General features: G+C 39.3%; 1 protein-coding gene across 2 annotated transcripts; it reads right to left on the minus strand.

The window, feature by feature from the left end:
* Window positions 1–1,442: 1,442 nt before the first annotated feature.
* On the minus strand, window positions 1,443–14,883 carry emp2 (epithelial membrane protein 2). Of its 2 annotated transcripts, none has more exons than XM_017416517.3 (5): window positions 14,543–14,883; window positions 4,856–5,165; window positions 4,633–4,738; window positions 4,412–4,552; window positions 1,443–3,590 (listed from the first exon to the last, which is right to left on the minus strand). In XM_017416517.3, exons 2-5 carry the CDS (start codon window positions 4,931–4,933, stop codon window positions 3,421–3,423), a joined length of 495 nt encoding a protein of 164 aa, XP_017272006.1. In that variant the 5' UTR covers window positions 4,934–5,165; window positions 14,543–14,883; the 3' UTR covers window positions 1,443–3,420. The 2 variants fall into 2 exon arrangements, with proteins under 2 accessions (XP_017272006.1, XP_017272005.1); XM_017416516.3 differs by having other exon boundaries at window positions 4,856–5,168.
* Window positions 14,884–23,567: the final 8,684 nt, after the last annotated feature.

The following is a 23,567-nucleotide window of genomic DNA, read 5'->3' on the forward strand; positions in this document are numbered from 1 at the left end:
TCCCCGTCCTTCTCATTTCCTACCTCCATTTCCATCCGAACCATTCACATACCAGTTTATGCCAAACCACCTTTTCCACCAAGTATATTCCTTATTACTTTCCCGCGTTGCTCCAACACCCAACTCTCCGCGTCACCACCCTTGTCCGGCTGCTTCTCCTCCTTTTCCAACTTTTTGACCCCGAACCTGAACTTGTTGCTGCTGCTCCGGGACAAAAGCTAACGATCAACCCCTTCTCCACCAAGGACAAGGACTAGCCTGCTACCACCTCCACACCCACCATCTCCCTCCGCTGCTCTTCCTCCTCCTCTTCTTCTAAAGTAAAGTTTCATGGCGGTTGACAAAAAAAACACTAAGGTTGCATTACCGCCACCTACTGGTATGGAGTGTGACTGGAAATATCTAATATTATATTCTCCTAATCAATTTTGTTTTCCTGAAAAATCTCATTCAAATCTGAATACTTTTGCAGTCTGAGTTCCTTTTCAATATATCTACTAAATTTAATATTTCTTTATTTTTCCTAAATTCCTCCAACATTAATCTCCTTTCTTTCTCATACCTTCTACCACTCTAAAATAACATGCTCTATCGTCTCCATTCTCCCACAATGTTGACTACGACCCAGAAAGGAGCAGCGAAGAAAGAAAACGGATGGATAATAATAAAGAGTGTAACACAAAGCATTGTTACTTGAGATTGCCTTTCAAAACATGCAGGTCCAGTTTGGGCTGCTGTGCTCAGGACCAGTGGTCATCTGCCAGTTGGAAGGTTGGTGGTTCAATCCTGGCTTCCCCAACCTTCAAGTCAGTGTCCTTGGGCAAGACACTGAACCCAACATTGCCTCCAATGTGCTGCATTGGGATAAACTGGTCAAACAAAACCCAGTTGAGCTTAATAGGAGGTAACAAGACTTCATGTTTCCCCTCTCATCTGAATAGCTTTTTTGGTTGTAATAATGAGATGAGAGGCCAAGACTTATAAAAAAGTTCAGGGGTGTTGTGAATGCACTACCTCCATGCAGGTCCCTTTTCCTGAGTAAATTACTACCCAGGTAAGCTGTTTTTGCCCTGGTTCCTGCAGGGGAAACAGGTTGGGGGTGTGGGGAGGTAATTAAAAACAGCTCACACTTACCACCTTTTTAACCTTTACAGGTTCTGCAAAGCATTTTACAATGTTTCAGTATGCAGTTCTTTCTGTTATATACATTTTACACTTTTGTTGTTAGGACAAAGGTTAGCTGAAGTCACACAAATCATGTGGAGCTCACTCTCTGACTTCCAATCCAAAGGCACTGTGTCCAGTCTTTAATCACACCAACTCGTGAGATCCTGGTCTTTGTGATGGAAATGATTTGCATTAAATTCTTTAAAGCAATAAAACACAAAGTCATACATATTGATCTTCTCCAGAAGCAAAATAAACAAGAAGGCAAGCAGGGATAGATTAATACTCACATTTACATTTATTAAGATTTATATCGAAAAAGGTGAAAAATAAATTCTGCAGCCTGAAACCAACGCACACACGTATGTTGCAGTTTTCTCTCGGTCCACTTGGTGTCAGGAGCAGGCTTAGATTTAGGAAATGCGATGCATGCAAACACAATGTCTTACAGATGACTGAAGCTGCCTGTGATGTTGCAACTGAGGTCAAAATCAACAGAATTAGAAAGAAAAATCAAAAGAAAAGCCAGAAAGGTCTGTAAAAAAAAAAAAAGTAAAACTAGACATTTAAAACTTGTTAAATCAAACAGAAAAATGAAGAAAACTCAACAAACATGCTCAATTTAAGCTCTTAAAACATAAAAAAAGAAAAGGAGATGCTCAATCAATGTAGAATTAATACTTCAAAATAACGTTTTAAGCAAGAATAAACAAACTTGAATCTATGTTTGACTTGTGATTATTTTTGATTTTATGGTTCCCTGTAGCTTTTAAAAAAGTCATGAATGCTACAACTTTAGATAGAAATGTGGATCTGAATTTAGACTGAATTTATGCTCAATTTAGGTCAAAGTTAGGTTGAGCAAAACGCAGCAATTCTGAGAGTTTAAATGAAAATATTAGCATCTAATTTGACTTGAGTGTTGGAATTTGCTAAAAGCTTTGAGATGAAAATGAGAATTTAAGCAAAATACATAAGCAACAAAAATGAAAATATTGGAGTTTTTCAAGTTTGTAGCAGCTGTAAAGTTAATACTCTGCTGCTCGCGCAAGATGATGCCCTCCCGAAGTCTAAAGCAACTAATTTCTACCAAAAACGTTGTCATTAAAAAGCATTAAAGGAAAATAATGGCTGGTGTTTTGCTCTAATAATGCATTATTCTCAAAAGCCAGAGCATTCATGCGTAGCATTTTAGTGTTCCAGAAATGAATCAACAGTAGCCTGGCCAGAAAGCAACAAAAAGGGCAAACTTCTATTACTTCATAACTTTTTAGCCACATAATTCTGAAACACAAGAAAATAAAAGAGTGGTTCATACAATAAATAGCTTTTATCTTCTTCGGAGAAGCTATGACAAAAAAAATAATAAAATCCAGAATCACAACAAAGAAATCATTCTTATTTCAAGTATGCATGTTTTTTCATCTTTCAGTTTCAATCCCAAACATCACGGCACATCATTGGCTCCTTTTTCCACCAATAAAACACAAGTCAGTTATAAAAGAATACAAACCATCAAAATCCTACATGTTATATTTTGGCTATACAGTAGCTTCACTACATTTCTTGCACGTTTTGGTTAACATATTACGTTTTTTTTTTTGACCAACTTCTATTAGGCGAGTCCCAAGCTGAACTATACATCAAGTATATACAAACCAAACTCTGCAGAGCTTCATGAAAAAAAAGAGTGGGCCCTTTGGTAAATCTTGGTGCTGTGGAGTGTTTTAATGGAACATAGAAATGTAAGTTTAATGAGCATCTAGAAGCCCTAGGAGCTGATGCCGAGTGGTGACAGAGAAATAATAGCAGATGCATGTTGGGTGGATTTACTCTAATTCAACTCTATATGAAGTAAATAACTCAGCACATTGGGCTGAGTTGGCAAAAGGAACACAATACAATTTTATTCAAGGCCTTATACCCTGAAACATGAACCACCAAGTATTGATTCATGTTAGATGTTTGTAGAAACATACAGAGGCTGAAGTATATAAAAGCAGAAATATACTCAGGGTGGGTTTGAACCACACTTAGAGGAAAAAAAGCACCATCTAGAAGAATAAAGGCACTAAGCTAGTTCATGTGTTAGAATGACTCAAAAGCTGTTGCTGGATGTTTTTGGGGGGTTTTTTTATAGAAAACTGTCCATGTCTGAACCCGTTACTCTTGCTGGCAATACTAAGAATCTCAGGGTTGGAGAGAGCATGTGTCCAAGATCCTATCAGTAACCTGTTGCGTCCCCTGTCACTTCTATTTGCGTTTTCTGAGTACCAGATACATAAGGCCGCTAGCAAGAGTCATGGGGAAGCTGACCCATGCCAGGATATAAGAGGAGCCAAAGGAGCCGTTTTTGACTTTGGGATCATGAAAGTTGGTATTCCTGGCAGTGTAGACGGACGCTGCGATCAACACACATAGAGCTGCGAGGAGGAGAAATAAGGCGTAAAGTTACATACAGTTCCATGGCATGATGGGAAAACATTCATTTCCGACTGGTTTTCACTTTAAACTGGTTGCAACCGCCTGTAAGTTTATTAGTCATTTCAAATTTTTACTTTGAGTGAGTGAATAAATAAATAAATACTTTTCCTTAAATTTGAAAAAGGGGCTTTTATGTTTATTTTATCTCTTAAACTTGATCCAGGAATGATGGCATACCTAACTTAAACATTTTCCAGACGCAGCTTAAAAATAAATAAATAAAAAAATCTGTAAAATTTGCTAATTGGTGGCCTCAAAAACCAGGCTAACTACCATTAGCAGCACAAGTTCATAAGGTTTTCTCTGCTTTTTTTTGATGCATTCAAACACAGTAGTGGCATGTTTTCAAATGTGGACAGTTCAGTACTGTGTGCGTGACGGATTTTATGAGATACAAACTGTCAGGAAGTGAAAACAAACAGCTTATGACTGCAGCTGTCATCACGTCTCATGTGATAGACAGCCATCTTGGATTGCTGCCTGGATTCTGAAGTTGGGGCTGATGAGGAAATCTGAGATCTTTTTCAAGTCAAGTTTGATTTCAAGAGGTGTTCCAGTTCATTGTTCCAGCTTCTGAGTATATAAATTACTTTTCATGTTGTAAACTTTGAACCGCCTTGTTGCTGAAAAGTGCTATATAAATAAATCTGACTTGACTTTTTAATGGTTCTCATCTTGTAATCTAATTATTTACACCAGATAGTAAATAATTTTTAAAAAAATCATATTTTTAAATGGTGAATGTGTGTGTTTTACGTACCAGCCAACAGCTGGATAACAGCTGTGAAGATGAATCTCTCTCCTTGCTTGATGCTGAAGAGCTGCAGGATGAAGACGAAGAAGCTGACGCAGCATAAAATGGTGGCCAGGATGATAGTCGCCTGGACCGCCTGCAGAGGAGCTGAGGGAGAGTGGGGAACAGAGGTTCATGTACAAATCCAGCTCGCGCTCATGTCGGGAAAGCGGAGTTAACTGGCTTACCTTCTTCAACGGTGTGGCTGTTCTCCACGGGGGTGCAGGTGCCATTACAGTAGTACCACAAATCAGTGTAGATGACCGTACCACTCTCCGACACCACCCACCATGCCTTTGTCAGCGAAGAACATGTGAAAAGAACAAAATTACATTTTCAAACACCATGCTGTGCGTCAGCAGTATATACAGTATATATATATATATATATATTCATGGTGTGTATGCTCACATTGTGAATAGTGGCAACAAAGAGCAGGATGGCAGCAGCCAGGTGAAAGAGGATGATGAAGGCTAGGATGATCAACATGGCTTCCCTTGAATGTGGCTCACTCTTCCACTATATATTTCTCTGTTGTTCACAGCAGTCCGATAACTCACAGCTTCCTTTCAGGGAATGGTTAGATTTCACACAGACTGGGAGTTTGCAGATTAATGTTGCTATCTGGGCTCCTCTGAGTGTTTGTAGTTGATGTCAGCCAGGCAACGTTGCAGGGTGATGCTGAAGAATGGATCAGGGTCTCTCACATGAGGAGAACAACCTGCTGAGAACAACATACGAGTAATACTTTATTAACACAGAGAAGCACCGAAAAGATTAGTTCCTTTGCCATCAGATCATAAGAACAACTTCTATAAAATGGTGAAATATTATTTTTTACTTTAATGGCTTAAAAGGATAGTTTGTTTGAAGTGAGGTTCTGTGTAAAGATTATAAACAATTACTATCTTACCTGTTGTAGATAGCTCTTTGAACGTCCACGGTTTGCACCTTATGAAATTGTGTTTGCATGATTGGAGATCAACGATGTTTTAAGACAGGAAAACTTGACTAGTTTTGGTCCAGTTCAGACAAGCCTTTAGCTCATCGATCTGGTCAGAATTAAACTATTTCTCCAAACTGAGGCTCTCAAAGAGCAATCTACAACAGGTAAGATAATTTTTGTTTATAACCTTTCCATATAACTCAATTTGAAAATATCTGAACTATCCTTTTAAAGGGTTTGCCGTACATACAGTACATTTGAATTCTATTGCAGATGTGAGATAAGATTAAATTCAACAAATAGGCTTTTTTAAATAGTTTTAAGACTGTATATTTTACTCAACTTCAAATGAGATGTGAAAAAAATGCCATAAATGTGAGCAGAGTGTCTGTGCCCTTACAGCTACATCTGGCGCCAATTACCATCACATAACATTTCCAAACAGCTGAGAAAAATGCAGTTAATAAAACACAAAAATGTTTGTTGTCTCAGAGTCTCCCTTTAAATTACAGAAGATGTTTATGTTGCGTCTGTATGTAAACCAGTGTTTGAGGGACTGTGTGTGTCATTTAAAATATGTGGGAGAGTGTTGTTTACATCAAGCCCTTAATCCAGACCATAAACTGTTGAAGGAAGCAGAAACTATAAAACCACAGTGGCTGTTTGGTTCAGTCCTACACAGGCTGAGGAATGTATGTATATAAACCCAGCCACGGAATAATACGAGTTTACATCCTGCAAATAAAGTACACGCCATGTGTTGCTTCAAATCACAGCTTATGTCTTCTGTATTTGCAGCTTGACTTGAGCATTTGTGTCACCCTGACACAAACTGAACGTCTAGCAGCTACAGAAGACAGTGTTGATAGTCATAACAGATGTGTGCGAGCCTCTGCTCTGTCTTTTCATACATGACTTTTTTTGCACTTCTGCTTCTTTTTAAAGAGCTACAGTTAAGGTCAAAATTTTAAAGAAACCTTTCAAGTTTTCCCCAAATCCAGTATGACGGGCAAGCACAGTTTTGGAGTTTCGAAATAAAAAGAAGGGCTGCGGCCTGATTGGCTTAGTCTGTTTGTTTGCACAATAAAAGCTGAAAGATTCTTCTTTTTATTTTGAAAGTTCATTGACCTTCGGCTGTGTGGCACCTGATCCAGCTGCTTACTACCAAATAATGCGCAGAGAACCCTATTTTTAAAAGGTTTGGACTGTTCTGCTGATTTATTTTAATCAAACCTGAAATTTTTTTTTTTTTTTTTACAAAACTCAAAACTAACCTCTGATGCGACCTGTTTCAGTTGAGCTGAAATGGAAATGTGAAGGGAGTCTACTCGTGCTTTTTATTGCTCATATTTATATTTAGAGTTCAATCTCATCATTGCATGTATAATATGTTAGCTTGTCCACATCTTCAAAACATAGTTGCGGTTTCAATGGTGAGATCACGGGGCTGCGTCAAGGTGCAGATCTGGAGAAGGATACAAAAAATATCTGGAGATTCAGCCTTTCTGAAAGCCCAGTAAGCTTTATCGTACTCAAAAGGAGATGATCTATGTCGACTAAAATAGTTTCTAGAGCTGCCTCCCCTGCAAAACTGAGTAAGCTGTAACAAAAAGCTTTAGTTAGGAAACCAACAAGCCAGTGGTCACTACACTAATTGGGTCTTTATAAAAAGAAAAAAGTAAAAAAAATAAGTCATTTCTTGTAATGTCATTTTTTTAGGACATGGCTACTGGACTCAACTACAGTCAGTAGAGAAAAAAAAGGATTTATTTGTAATTCCACATTTAAGGCTAATAAACCTGCCTAGTCATGCACACAATATGTTCGCAAATTAAATCTCCATAACTTCACAAAACAAGGAAAAGTGTCAAAGTGCAAACTTGTGCAAAGATGGATTTTTATCCCACCTTTAGCTACAGCACGATTCATTGACCAGAGTTTTAACGTCTCTATAAGCCGGCAGCTTCGCTTGCTTGAATCCTTGGTCAAGTAATACCATAAAAAGTATCACTTAGTATTAGTTTAAGATAAAACCTTTAATAAAAAAAAAACAAATATGAGGATGTATCTTATTATACCAAGTGATACAAATCTACCAGTAAAGGCCATTTCTCACAAAAGCCCAGCAAGAAGGTACCTGATTATGGCTGTTATTAACATAGATTCTTTTGTTGTTGTTGTTAGGAGTATTTCTTTATTTTTTTATGTTGGATTTAAACTGGTATTGTGTTTGATGTCCAACCTTTTTTGCATTACCTCAAAGTAGGATCACTGATAAATTAGTGGGACAGAGTCACCTACAATAAATACAAATACATCAGCCATGTCTGTCCAAGAGTTTCACACAGAATGTCAAAACTCATCACTCAAAAGCTAGAGTTAAATGGATGTTTGAAAACTTAATATGACGGCAGAGTAAAAGTGGCACACCAACACAACAACCCTGTCAGCTCTGCTGCACATCAAACTCTGTCTAACTGTATGATGATAAAGGAAACAAGACTAAACACGAGCAAACGTAAAGCTCAGACACATGATTTTGACTCCCACCAACACTTTAAAGTTGAGGAGGCAGAAATCCAAACATGTTAAAAAGCACATGTGTCTCTATGCACACACACACACACACACACACACAGGCAGACAGCAGAGGAATGAGCCTAGTCTGCCAAAACAGAGTCAATAAAAACAGCCTTTCCGCGCCAACAGGAAGCAGACCATAGTTTTGTGTGGAAGCCAAGCATGTGGCTGTGGGATATGCCTGGAAATCAGTCCTCTCTGTCCGAGGTGGGGGGAAACAACAGGGTAAATATTAAAAATGGAAGGACTCATGCTCTAAAAACAAATGTAGATCTTTATGGGGTTTGTTGCAAAGAATCTTTAAAGTATTATAATCCAAAATACATTTTTAAATATATGAATTTGCGACTGAAACTTGTAAGGGGGAAAGAAATCCATACTGAAGTTGAGCACATGTAACATTTATAAAAGTATACATAACTATCAGATTGTTTTTTTTTTAACCTAATAACCTTAACAGCTGATAGTGTGAACTGAATGTGCAACAGGCGGGCAGAAATAATGACCAACAATTTCATGCTCTACATTCACTGCAGAGCACATTTTTGGCAACTGAACCTAATCTGACCCAGAGGAACTGCTGCAAAGGAAAAATAATTTAAAAAAAAGATCAACACACACAAACAGAGCCACATTTTCATCCATCTGAAGCTATCGTGTCAGTGAAGAAAGGTGCAACAAACGGTGAAGGGGACAGAGAAAAAAAGGAGCTCCAAAGGAGGAGAAAACATGAGTGTAGACCCATGCAAACATAGCTGTGGTTGACCCCAAAATCCATATAAATGGGAAAAAAATGTTTAGAGAAGGGTTGGACAACATAGAAAGACATGAAAGATTGAAAATGACTAGGTACTCTTATGTAAATGATATGTATGCATTTCCCCTTCTATACAGGGAATCTGCTTTGTAAAAAGTCATGTGTAAGTTCTGTCTTTAATATTTGTACAAATGAGTAATTTACCAAAAGCCAAAAAAAAAAGAGTCTCTTTTATAAACTCTCCCATTTGAAGAACACAGTGATGCTGATTTTGATTTTACTGAACAAACATAATATCCTTTAAAAAGGAACAATGTAAGACACGTTGAGAGCAAAAATATCCCTCCGTTACTTCTGAAACTTTGCTCAAAACAGCAACATATTTGATAACAGCAGGCAAAATTACACACAACGTATCTAAACGTAGAGGCCTGGATCTCCAAGGAACCCTGGGAAGGATTTTGCCTTGCAGAGGGTCAAGTCAGAAAGGCTGAAAGTGAGAAACATGCAGGCACACACACTTCTGTAGTGACGTATTTGTTAGAATTACAAGCGAATAGTCTTCATCGCGCAACTTTTTTAAAATTACATTCATCATGACGTACATAAAAGCCATTCGGAGAAGACCTCGGGGCAGACTCCCAGCTGGCCTGGGAACACTTTGGAGTCTCTCTGTTTGGGGCTGTAGGAGGCAGCTGGTGAAAGGGTTGCTGGGGATCTCTGGCCCTCACAGCCTAGTCTCAAATGTGAGGGTAAAGGATGAATGAATGGATGAGGATCAGAATGGGCACTTAAAACTGTAAAGCTGTAACTTCCACAAAACAACTTGGCTGTAAAACCTTATTTACAGTGGTGAAAAAAAACTCTGCTAACATCTGTTTTTTGTGTGCAATGAGAACATTTTTATTCAGGCACGCATCAAATGAATTTGCAGATCTGATTTTTGAATGAGGTTGCAGCTCAGTTTTTTTTTCCTCACAGTTTCCTGACAATGATGTGTTTCATGGAGGTTCGGAGCAACAAATACTGATCAGATTTACATATCAACTAAACACCACATTGTACAAGTGTATAAGCTGAACAAATGTTCCAGAGAGCTACACAGGAAAGTCTTCTTGATCTGTCACTATCTTAATCCACTTTTCCATGACCAGACTGAGGGAGACACCAGGAGTGGACCAGACAGAGGAAGAGAGGCGGGGGAGTCACATTCAGAGGCCCAGTTAAGTCTGTGGCTTTGTGTTTTATGAAAGAGTAAAAAAAAAAAAAAAAAGAGGACATTAAAGTCAGCATTTTCCGTCAGGCGAGGGGAATCAGTCCACATTCACACACACTTTCTCACACACACACTTGTGCCCCCCCAGCCTCATGTTATAAGGCTGAGTGGAGAGCAGGAATGACTGTGTTTGTGCCTGATTGTCGTGTGTTAGTTAAGTGTCAGGAAACATGGTTGGAGTTATTTATCCGTGGACTTTTTGTTTTTGGTGTTTAATTCCATTGAGCTTTGTGTTAGAGTTTCCCAAAGTCACACACAAAAAAAACCTCAACCCAAGCATACTTTAATGAGCTTAGCAATAAAATATCCTGCATTATAAAGCACTCATTCATTATGTTTCACTTTCCTTTTCACTTTATGCATACTTTCCACAGACAGTCCTGTGTGCTGAGTGGTTTTCATAAATCTGAAGCCCTGAAATCAAAAATTAATCATGTTCTTGTACTTTAAGAGACTATTTTTGTTAATAAAAAGGGGTTTTAAAGAATATCAGTTTGCAAAAACCTGCTTTTCAGCCACTGTAGATGACTGTTTCTTTCTTCGTATGACAGCAGTAAAGCTTCTTGTTTTGGGTTTGGCCATCCAATGGGTGATTAACAGGCGTCTGCAGAACATGAAGAGGTAATTTAACCTCTGAATCAGGTGTGTTGGAACAGGGAAACAAGGAACACATGCAGGATAGTGGCCCTCCAGGACCAGGATTGCCTACACCTGGTATAAATTATGTCTTCGACGTTGGTCAAAAACAGGAAATCGTGGGCCGCTCTGTGATGCTTTTGATTGGGTCGGATTTGAGGGAGCAGGTGATGCATAGACACAAAGGACCAAGTCAGAGGGACAACTGGGAGTGTGCCGGGAACTTTCCAAGAGGAGGATCCTTACTGTGAGTAAACTGTAAATCTGTCGGTCTGAAAATGGGAGTCCTATCTATAAAAAGATGTAGATGCAAGTTCACACTGTGTGAAGACAGAATCTCGCGGTGTGAAAGAATCAGAAGGGTGTTAACGCTGATATTCCAGTCAGATCTTTGTAGCGTTCTCCTGCAGCAAAAGGTCACACAGTTCAGAGTGTGACATGGGTCAAGATTTGATAATAGTGTGACATGAACTAGTCTTTTGTCATTTTAAATAATTGCACAGTCTCAAAATGTTCTACATTTGACTCTTTTTGGGCCAGTCCTGTTTGTCCTGTAATAATTATAGCATTATATTGTTTTGTAGTGACCACACGTCACTTATTTCTGAGTACAGGCACTTTTTGTTTTCCTACTTCAATCACTGCTTGGATCGTGGACTGATTTGGAAATTGAGAGCTCTGCCTTTTGACTCGGCTTCTTTGTCATCATGATGCTTTTCAAGATTACACCATGCTGAAGAAACCTCATCGTTTGATGTAATGGAAAACTAAAGAAAACCAAACCAAATAATAATTGTAACTGGATTTCAGTAGTTCTCCCTCATACCGCCCAGTGACCTTGTGGTGTGTAAGCTTTTGTCATTCGTGTTAAAGGTAAGACTCTACAGAGGTGTGTCTACACAACATCAACAACGAGGAGCTATTGTTAGAGAAAACACGAAGAGGCACATCTAAGTCTCACTAAAGCCAGTGAGAGGATAAAGCAGACTCAAAAGCACACCGCCAAACAAGGACAGAGACACAATTTGATTATGGAAAGCATGAGAAGTTGTATAATAGGCCTACAGAGCAACTACAGGAATATAAATTCACATTCCCAGGATGACAACTATTAGAGCAGCGCCTCTGCTCTCATTTAATGATGCTTTCCAGTGGACAGACAAAAAAATAAAATAAAAAATGCATTTCTTGGATCAACATTGCCAAATTTTCTCACAAAATGGTTTTCATTATTGGTATTTTGTGTAACACCTCAGCACTTTTTCACAACTCCTTGAGCCAATTTAAAAAAAAAAAAAAGAGGATTCTGATGAAAGTTTTCAACATTTGTCTCAAAGCTTCTGGTTTTACATGGTCAGGGCTGAAAATAAATAAGGTTTTTGTTTCTTCCCAAACTGATAACAAGTTTGTGTCACTGCTATTACAATTCAGGTGTAAAACATTATTCCAAACTTTAGTAACCCTAAACATGTAAAAAAGGGAAAAAAATGCATATTTTCCATTGATTTCATTGGCTGCCAGTATGTTTTACACAATTATTAATCATTTTTATAGTTTGACATGATAAAATTACAACAAGATGATGTATTAAAAACACTGACTGGTGTGTTTCTCAAGAGCAGCTGTACATTATCAAAAAAAGTACTTGGGTTTTGGTTTATGTTCACTTTATGACATTATGAATTTGTTTACTTGCTCACACACTAACATCTAACCCGGAGGAGCTTAAAGCTGTTAACCTTTAAATCCCTGCGCTAGTCTAACAATCAGATCCAAATTCAAGGTTATTTCTTCCAACGGAAGCAGAAATAAGTATATAAGTAATAAAAACATCTTTGAGGTTTTAAAATGTTTTACTTTGGCGTAGTTTTGTCATTAAAAAAAAGTCCACATCAAAATACACAGAAGTGTTTGCTTGCTGTGTTTAAAGGCCTCCCTCTGACACAGGAATCCCTTCATGTTGAGTGCCAACGTGACTTGTGTGTGTGTGTGTGTGTGTGTGTTTTCGTGCATTCCTGCGTGACAGTGCTGAGTAATGACTTCCACATGGGATAATGAGGTCAGGCAACAACTGGAAAGAAGCTCTCCACTTGCACCTCCCTGGGCACCTGCTCACAGTTCCTACTATCAGCCACCATTTTTCCCTTCTTCTCTTTACCACGTCACACTTCAGCAGTAAGATGTCAGCTCTGCTTAAACACTAACATAATGCTAAGAATTTAACACCCTGCCAGCAAACATTACACACCAACAATCATCCGGGAAATACTTCCAAATTAGTGCTGGCAGTTTGTGCCATGTGGATGACAGCAACTACAACTAAACCGCTGTCCAAACATCAACTTTTCAGACATCCTACATCCTCACAAGCTTTATGGTACAATAATTTATCTGTATAATCAGAATTAACAGAGTTTGTAAAAAAATAAATCTTCATTTTCAGCTTTTTAACATCACTTACTGGGTGTTCTTTCAGCCGTTTCATTTAACACATTAGCATAACATTATTACTGCCTCCCATCAAAGGTGAAAGGACAATTTGTGTTTCTGCTCGTGCCTCTGTGTGTTCACTTGTCTGTCTGTTAGCAAAATATTTCATAAACCACTGTACGGATTTTAATGAAACCTTCAGAAAGTAAACACTGGATGTTCATCTACAACTGATTCACTTTAGGAGTCAACCTAACCCAAGATGGCTACAACTAATTGACTTTAGCCAACACAAAAATGCTTTTAGCACAGCCAGTTTTATACATATTGAGCTAAATATTGGCATGGTTGTAACTGGGAGTCAAACACAACACATGCACTGAAAGGTAACACATCTTGCAAGATTGCGTTTAAAGTGGTTTATAATGTAAGACCAAGACAACTTTGACTCTGTCCCATTTCATCATGAAATGATTTCAGTTTAAAACTCTGGCATGAAAGGCACAGGGCTTTTTATTAATTTACATCACCATAGCCACACTGTCCAGCATCAGCAGGGGAGTAAATTACACTTTCATGTGAAGAGCCAATTGTAAAATGCATGATTATACTTGAGGGGTTGTGTGCAGACTCTTCACGCCTGCATGCCAACAACAGCTGCATAATATTTTAAAGCTTTACGTGACTTTAAGTACAGGCTAAATAAGAAAAAACAATCTGCCAACTATGAAAAACATGGAGGGGAGCTGTTGCTCGTTTTTACCACAAGAGGGCGCCCCAAACGAAATAAATATATAAAACTACAGCATTGATCCAAAATTCAAAATTATGGATGAAAACTTATTTATTCTAACAACACTCCTTGATGTAACTAACACAGCCTGCACGAGCATATCGTTTTAAATTTTAAAATGCATTTACAGAGGCAGTGTTTTTACTTTCATATTTGGAGTTACTCTGGGATATTTCCTGTGTCAGCTGAAAAAAACAACAACCCCAGCAACAGTTTCTCTTCCTTAGCGATGAACCAAACATTCATTCACTGCACTGAAAATACATTTGACTCTCTCTCACACACACACACACACACACACACACACACACACACACACACACACACGAACACACACACACACACACACGAACACACACACGGGCTGACAACGCCCCTTTCATCCCCAAATGCCTGAATTTAGAACCAGAGAGTTACGACCTGAGCAAAAATATCCGCACGCAAAAGGGAGTCTTTTTAAAAACAAGCTGCTTAAAGCACATTTCCTCACACTTTAAAATGTGAAATAAGCCCGTTATTTGTTTTGTTGTTAGTCAAACAGAAAGAGCGTGATTTCAACTTAATTTTAGGGGTTATTTCATACAGGGGATCTAATTGAAACACGTGGTATTTTCACGATTACACATTCGCGCATCGTTTCATCAAACCAAAAACATAAATATAATTTATATTTTACTCACCGATTAAAAGGAAGCAAAGCTGTGCGAAGTTCCAGGCGGCCAAACAAACAAAAAAATAGTTTGAAAGCTGGAAAAAAAAAAAGTTTAGAAAAATAAATAAATAAATAGACAAACAGAAGTTTGACGCGCGCGCCGGGGATCGAACTCGAAGACCCCTCGTTTTTAAAAAAAAGAAGAAGAAGAAGAAGAAGAAGGGTCGGCTGTGGCGAGCGCGTGGGGGGAGGGCTCGAGACCTGGAGCTGGGTGTGGTTAGGATGGAGCCTCGAGGTGTGGTGCGGCTTTTTTTTCCGTGTCAGCCGACTCGGACGCGTCCTGTTCGCGGGGACAGCGGGCGCGTCTTTCCAGAGAACCAATTTAATGTGCGGCCGTGCGCGCGCGGAGGGATACACAAATTAGTTTGTGTTTGGCGGAAGGAGACAAAAAAAAGAGGTGCCCTTCAGTTATGACTGGAAGTTTGTGTTTCCTCATATGGCCGGACTGAGTGGAGGAGAGAGAAGAGGAAATTAAAGGGATGAAGGGGGGATGAGAAGTAAAAAAGGAAAGAAGGTTTGAAGCATGGCAGGGAAAATGAAAAACACCCGAAGGAGGAAGGAAAGTGACTGCGAGCAAGTTGGCTGCACTTAAACGGTGGCTTTTTAAAAGTATTCACCTCCACTGGCATTTTATCTGGAATTTTACCCTTTTTCAACCCGTCTCAGTTCTAGAGCTGTATTTAGGCACCTGCTCAGGGGCTCCCCTATGTGAGGGCTAACAACCACAGCAATGACAAATAAAATCTATTTTTAAAAAAACTGGTCCAAATCTGCCTATCTTCATTTCAGACGTGCTCTCTAACGGATTAAGTCATGAACGTGGAGATGGCTGCCATGGTGGGAGCAAAGTGGGCCAGGCTAAGACGCGTCTCACTGGCCAGAAACACTCGGAATCCTACGAGACGAACTGAAAATGTGTGTGTTTGTGTGTTTTCTCGTAACGCTGAGTCAAGTTTGAGTCATCGTCCAGTCTTCGGCAGTGGCAGCCTGGCAACGCTGCAGCCTTAAACCGCCATCAATTTTACCCTTAAAGAGTCCCAGTCGCTGCTGGTGGAAGAACATCCCCTCATCATGACACTGCCCCCACCGTGCTTCGCTGTAGGGATTGGTGTCCTCGGCGTGATGGGAGGTGGTAGGGTTGTTGTGCTCGATGTGCTGTTGTCCGTTCGGTTTTTGGTCTCATTTGAACCACAGCACATGTTTGAGGAAGGAAACAGACACAAACATTTATGGCTTTATTTTTTTTTTTTCTGGACACTCTTCCATGAAGCTCTGCTTTGTGAATCAGTGTGAAAAAATGTTTAAATTTCAGATTGTAAGGCCACAAAATACAAAGAGGGATGGCTACTTTGCAAACCACTGCAGTCTTTTTAGCCTCCTTCAACTGTTTCATGATGTCAGAAACAATCCCTGTACTGTGTGTCTGAGTTTGCATCTTTCTGTTATTCACCTCCTTCCTTTCTTTACTCATGTGGCTGAACGGTGCCGTATTGTTTGACTTGTATAACAGTCCACCTCGTCTTTCTTTGTGAAAATAAAGCCCTTCCTCTCGGTTGCTGCCACGAACACATTCCTTCTTTGATGCCATGTAATTTACTTCCTTGTGAAGTAAAGTCATGAAACAGCAAAAGCAACCGAGACCGAAGACAAAAATAAAGAAAATCCCCCCGTAACTCCTCGTATGTTTTTGCAGTCACTTTCTCCCCAGTTTTGTTGACGTGCGTTATCAGCTGCTGCTCCAGGCGGTTCCTGCACTCATTCTCATGCAATAATAACAGCAAATGTTTAGTAAATACGGCGCGACAATCAGGAGCTGGTTTGAATATTTTGCCATCGGCTGGGAACAAGAAAACCGTCAGCGATGCTCTTTTTGGACGTTTAATAATGTCCACTCATCAGCATGGCGATGACACAACGAATCGTGAAGTTCAGCAGCTATTTCCTCATAAATGTACAACAATATTACTGCGTTTGCACCAATTAAACATACATGTTTAAGAAAATTATATACTGATTTTGTTTCCTGCCAGAGTTTTAGACTAAGCTCATTTTATGTTGAGAAAGGAGAGTTTTGAACAAACGTTGAAACAACATATTCTCATGCTCAGATTACTTGTTGTGAATGACTCTCAGCTACTACTACATCAAGTTTCAGCTCAATATCTGTAAAATTAACTGACTCATAGACATATTTGTGTTGGCCATGGTTGTTTAGCTGTGGCGACCATCTTGAAGTGGATTAACTCCAAAGGTTAATCGATTCTAGATGCATATACAGTGATTACTTTCTGAAAGTTTCATTAAAACCCGTCCTGTTGTTCAAGAAAATCTTTGCTAACAGACAAGTGGGGGTTGACTCCAAAGCAAAGCTCTCATACAATGAATAGTACTTGGGGTACGTGTTGTGAATGACTCTCGGTTACAACCAAACCAAATTTTTGTTCAATATCTGTAAAACTGAGTTACGGCCATTGTTGTGTTTTCTAAGGTAAGTTGGCTGTGACGGCCATCTTGAATTGAGATGGCGCCAAAAAGCAATCAGCTGTTGAGGCACATCCATTGGTGATTTCCTGAAGGTTTCATCAAAATTTGTTCAGGGATTCATGAGATATTTTGCTAACAGACAGACAGAGTCGACTCCACATAGATAATGGCAACATTTTACACATCTTTCACAATCTGTTCGTGCTCAGATTATGTGTTGGGGATCACTCTCAATAACCGCTACACCACGTTTTTGCCCAGTCTCTGTAGAATTGACGGAATTATAGCCATTTATGTGTTTTTCAAGGTCAGCTGGCTGTGGCAGCCATCTTTAATCAGGTTGACTCCAAAGGTTAATCAGTTGTAGATGTACATCCAATGATTACATGCTGCAAGGTTCAATAAAATTTGTGTGGTGGCTCATGAAAAATTTTGGTATCAAACATGCAGACATGAGCAAAAACATTATTGCCTGCCTTTAGCTTTTTTTATTTGATTAAGCTTAAACCAGCCAAATAAAATTTAAAGGGAATAACTGCTTTTTGTGGAATGAGGTGAAGCTGTACTGTTCTCTTTTATTTTACCTGTAGAGGAAGTTTCCCCATCCATTGATGCTAACGTTTCCTCTTTTCTTTTTTCTTTTTTTTTTTACCTCTCAGATGTTTTGAGAATAATTTTCAGCTGTGAAAATATTAAAACCCGAAGTGTATACTGAGCTTTGCCCACTTCTAAAGGCTTGCCTGTTACAGAACTGCTTTGGCAAATAACTCTCCCTTTTAAGACATGCCATTGGCAAATAATAACAGCAGCTGCAAAATCAACACTCACCTGAAACCTCAAGTTGAGGACATGAAATTAGCTATAATTGCCTCCTCGTGGGCTGCTGTTGTGACTCGACAGAATTCAGTCCTGCAGTCATAAGGAGACGGTTCTTTACGACAAGCACGAGGCAGTGAAGAGACCATTGTCCCAGCTTGTTTACTCAATCATAATTCCATAGATTTTTCCAGGCAGCCACTGCATGTGACAGTCATTACCGTTAGGAGGAATGATGCAAAAAGGTTGGCGTTTAGGTTTTTATTTAAAGGGATAGTCCGGTCATTTTTGAAGTGATGTTAAATGTTATAGTGGCCCTCCAGGACCAGGATTGGAGACCCCTGCCCTACACTGTTGCATGACATCGCTTGTTTAGTTTGTAGCTGTTCTCTCAATCAGACAGCGTCTGAGTTTCTACGGTTTTTCCAGATGGTGGCTTCTAAATTCAAACGCAGAATTTAAAATGAAACAGGACATTTTTGAAGGACGAGTTGTGTATTTTTGCTCCTCGACCTCTCAGGCTGCGAGCATTCCTTTAAGACGCCCTGGCACTTTCCGTTCTTGTTGCTGTTTGAGGAGCAGAAAACCGTGGGCAAAAATTCTCATTAGACCAATCTTTTGCTCTCAGGACCTTCCATGTTTCTGCACTTTTTCCCCCTCCTCTTTAAAAGGAAGTTATCACACAGAAATGTTTGTGCGCGTGGGCACGGTGATGTTAGGCATGCAGATTTGGTTTGTTTAAACCGATAAACCTCCTGGATCCAGTTGAACTATGATCTTTAACCCTCCTGAAGCCCTCAAAACTGAAGAGAGGAAGAGAACATCGGTAACTTTGGGTCCATTTGACCCGAAGGCCACAGGAGGGTTAAGAGGACCTTTTTAAAATGAGAATGTTTGCCCTTTTTTTCTCCCTTCTTCTTGTTTTTTCCACCACCTGTGTACGTCTGCCGCACGATTGTTGTGCCTTTCAACATCTCACTCACGCACGAAATAGTTCGCAGCTAAAACACACTCACGCACCTCCAGAGCCGGCGCTTGTTTTACCAACAAAGTGATCCCAACTTCCTCAGCCCCTCGGGCATCTGACCTCCCTCCCCCTCCACCCATCTACCACTGTAGCAGGAGGGGTGGGAAGTAGTTTAACTCCTGTACCAGGTGGAAGGTGTCACGCAGGGAAACACACAGCCAGCATTAGAGACATACTTGTCCAAATTACACACACCTGTAATTTATACCCCACTGCAGGTATCTGTTACCTGCTGTTCCAGCACACAGAAGCAGCTTATCTTCCTTCACACAAAACCTCCTAAAAAAGGTGTTTTACTCCAGTTTTGCCATGAATGGTGGGCAATCATGTAATAACCTGCGCCTGTACGTGTGTGTGTGTGTGTAAATTTATCTGTCTGCTAGCAAAATATCTCACAACCTACTAGATGGATTCTACTGAAGCTTTCAGAAAGTACATACTGGATGTGCATCTACAACTGATGAACTTTTGGAGCCAATTGAATTCAAGATGGCCGCCACAGCTCACTGCCCTTAGCAAACAGAAAACTGGCTACAACTCAGACATGTTTACAGCTAATGAGATAAAATTCAGAGTGGTAGTAGCTGAGACTTGTTGCCAACACGTACTCTGAGTGCTACCAATTGTGCAAGATGGTTGTTTGAAACTTTGTAATGCAAGTTGGTGGACGAAACCGGTGTTCTTGGAAAGAATGGTGGTTTAGTTTCATCGAGCTAAAACAAGTCGCACCAAAAATGAAATATAAGATCTTCATTTAGGAAGAATTAAGGCTGCGCTGTGAAACAGCTGTTATAACACAAACATGAGCGTGTGTTTGACCCGAAGACAAAGAAGTAGCTACCATTATTAGATGAGTCACAACTGATGCAATCTACAGTCTGTGACTTCTAACAAAACATATAGTTTAAGCTTTAAATCAAGTAGAAATGTTTGCTAATAATTGGAAAGTAGGAAACTTGGAAAATAAAAAGGGCATACATTGCAAAATGCCATCCTGGGTGATAAATCCTAATATTTGTTAGGGTAAATGAATGTCAGTCAGTCAATAAATGGAAGAAATAACTAATATAAAATAAAGAAATTAAGTCCATGAAATCATTTAAACCACTGATCCGTTTCTTTGTTTGCTTTGAACAGCTGTGAATGAAAACAGAAGTTACTGGCTGGTACTCTGGTTTTCTGAATGCACATCACGGAGCTAATAAATGTAGAAAAACTGTCACTTTTAGTAGAATTTTAGTAGAAGAAAAGACGGAGTAAATTGGAGAGCGTGTACAGCCAGTGAACCCACTGAGTCTTTGAAAAGTCGAGTAGAGCTTTGAAAACGATCTGGTTTGTGTTTGTGGTTCTTTGCCCCAAGAAGAAAGAAAACAGCGGATAAAGAACAGTTTTGTGGTGAAATGAAATAAAAAATCCAGACTGTCCAGTGGAGCTGCAGTGTGTGCTTTCCCCCTGTACTTTATGTTTTTTTTTTAATTTATTGTTTCTCAAAGTTTTTCCTCTGTGGATGAAATTTCTTGTGGCCGTCTCCATTTATCTCGTTTTTGCTCTGATGGAAATCCTTCACTCTGCGCTGAGTCCGAGGTATGCAGACATATTATTGCACAGCATTAGTTCCGGCTCGACGAGTTGGCCTGAAATTTCCCATAGGTGGACTGAGACTTGAAGATGGAGAAGATTACAGCGCGATTTATGTTGTGTTTATGCTCGGCGCGTGTTTAAGGACCCCTTCTGCTACCTGCCCCCCGACTCACATCATGACAGAAATGTTTTATTAAAGGCGATCACTCAGGATTTCTGCTGGAATAAATTATGTATACCAGATGCCACGCAGTCCCACTCTGCACGTGAATAAAGAATGTGACCAATCAGAGGGACTCTCGCTTGTCTTGATGCCCACACCTGGTTTACATGATGCTAAAACACTCACAAAGTGTTGGAGTAGAAGAGTAAAGGGCTTTGTGGCATTTGATATTGTTATTATAATATGAAACAATAATATTACATGGGTTTTAACTTTATGTAGCCCCATATTTTTCCTCCAAGAAGGTCAGTGGTCCCAAACATCCCAGTGTAACTCACATCCATTGGAACCTAAGCTGTGGGGTTGACGGTTCAAGGTTTTCCTTTAAGTGTCTAAAAACAGTTGCTGTTTTTGTGTCGCTTGGTGCTACTGAAGATGTACATAAATGACAATCCATCCATTTTCTTTACCCGCTTCTCCATTCCAGGTCGCAGGGAGCTGGTGCCTATACATAAATTACAATATTAGGAGAAAAGCCCACATCTTTATTTATTGGTCTATTCGTTCACCAGTATCAGTGTCTGCGTTAACTGTTGGAGTCAACCCTTTTTGTTTGTTAGCAAAATACCTCATGAGCCACTGGACAGATTTTAGTGAAACTCTCAGAATGTAATCAATGAATATACATCTACAAGTGATTAACGTTTGGAGTCAAGATGGCCCCCACATATAATTGATTTTAATCAGAAAAATAGCCACAACACAGTCAATGTTACAGATATTGAGTTAAAATTGGTTGTGGTGGTAGCTGAGAGTTATTCTCAACACATACTCCAAGCACTAACACATCTCACATGAGATCAAGCATAAAGTGATTCACAAGGTTTGACCAAATTAGCTCTAACTCCGTCCCTTCTCATCAATGAGCCGATTTACAATTCTCTCTTTATATGAGAAAACGAACAGCTTAAATATATACATTCAGCTGGTTTAAGTCATTCCTGCCTCTGACTTGTCCTTAAGAGTTTTTTTTGTGTTTAAACCCAACATTTTAAGTTCAAACTCGACCAGAGCTCTATGTCATTTGGGACAATCAGAACTGAATTTCCACACCAACGCTCCACTTCTGCCAGCCCCCGCACACATTGAAAGTAAAAAAAAAAAAAAAAATTTTAAATGCTTAAACATCGACAGCCAGACAGGAAGCGCCCCCACCTCCCCTGTTCCTGTTTCCCACAACGAGTATGAGTGAGCGTGTGTGTGTGTGTCCACTCTCGCTCGGCACAATCTTACGACCTGTGGCAATCAGCAGGAGGCAGACTGAACAGCACAGGAAAAAACTGCCCAAAGATGTGAGATAGAAGATAGCGGAGGACAGGAGAATTATTATTGCAGAGGAACAAATGTACAGAAGAATAAAGGCGTGTTGGAGGGATGTGATTGTGGAACAATGCTGGCAGTAAAACTGTTTTCTTCATCTCCCTCCCTTCCTCTTGTAAAGACATGGGCTGCATCCACACAAATGCACAGAAATTTGACACAAATAATAACTAATTTTGAAAGATTTTCTATTTATACTGCTCTAATCAAATACCAGAACTGTCCTGTCAGTTTTACCTTGATAAAAGATGTCAAGATATTGTTTTTATGTCTGATTGCAACTATGGAAAAAATGGTTTTACAAGTTTTTTTTGTCTTTGTTTCTGTTTGTATCATCAGGTTGCAGTGAATGTAAGGTCACAGGAAGCGGGGAGAAGAGAAGAATTCATCACACCCCTTCCCTTTTCGCCCTTCACATCCACGCCCCGCCCGTCAACTGCAGACCTTTCTGGTCCGGACAATAGATCGCACACAGCCACAAAAAGCACATGCTTTCCATTGCATTTGCATTCCTTGATTTTCATTCATTTGCGTAAGCACCTGGCCAAAGTCGGCACAGAACTTCAGGCGGACAAACTGAAATGAAAATGACGAGTCAAAGGTAAACGGAAGTGACTGAAATGCATCGAGCCTGGGGCCTTGAAAAATTAAAGTTTGACAATTGAAAATACACAAACAAAAACAAAAAAAGCCATTACGGCCCTGCATTACGACACAGCAAAGAGTTTTTACACAAGTGCTGTGAAAAGAAGTCAAATGTTGGGAGTTTTTCATTTAAATCATGGTATATAAACCATTTCCATCACATAGCTAATAAACACAAAAACAACCAGAATACTACTAATAATAGTGATATAATACAACATAATATCATACAATATGATGCAATGCAAAATATGAAACTGAACAATGCAATATAGTACAATATTATATGATATTATACAATAAAATATCATACAATGTAATATGATATAATTAAATACAGTATAATATAATATGATACAAAACAGTACAATACAATCTGATATAGGATTGTATCAATAAAAAAAATGATTCAGTGCTATCCCATTAGCTGCCTTTACACAGATCCATCAACTTTAGAAGCAAACTTAGACAATATAAACATAAACCACCAGTACAATATACAACACAACTTTCATTTTTATAATAACATATTTTTTTAAACCATCCAAATATTCGCAGACTAAATTTTTTACAATGATGCTAAGAACGAAATCATGAAATTAAATATGACATAAAAATAAATTATTTCTAAGAGTGTAACATTTGGCAATGCAAAACCATGCTGAATGTTGAACGTCTTCCAAGTTGATCACTACTGCGTGTGTGTGTTTAGAAATACTATGAAAAACATTCATGTGTGGCCAGAAATAGGCTGCTGGCCCAGCTTATCTTCCTTCCTTTACACAAACACTATGACACACTGGGACACAAATTTCGCCGGCTTTCCTTCCTTGGAACAAAGATATTTTCATTATCATCACAAGTCTCCCCGACTGCTGACTGTAGGCGCACACGCAA

This window comes from Kryptolebias marmoratus, linkage group LG12 (genome assembly GCF_001649575.2).
Source record: "Kryptolebias marmoratus isolate JLee-2015 linkage group LG12, ASM164957v2, whole genome shotgun sequence".
In the NCBI taxonomy this organism is placed as follows: domain Eukaryota; kingdom Metazoa; phylum Chordata; class Actinopteri; order Cyprinodontiformes; family Rivulidae; genus Kryptolebias; species Kryptolebias marmoratus.

Excerpts from the sequence above, each read along its gene's own strand:
- emp2 (XM_017416517.3), bottom strand. The coding sequence starts at position 4,933 with ATGTTGATCATCCTAGCCTTCATCATCCTCTTTCACCTGGCTGCTGCC. Across the intron at positions 4,739-4,855 it reads TTGTTGCCACTATTCACAAT|GCATGGTGGGTGGTGTCGGA; the intron begins GTGAGCATACAC and ends TCGCTGACAAAG. Across the intron at positions 4,553-4,632 it reads CAGCCACACCGTTGAAGAAG|CTCCTCTGCAGGCGGTCCAG; the intron begins GTAAGCCAGTTA and ends ACTCTCCCTCAG.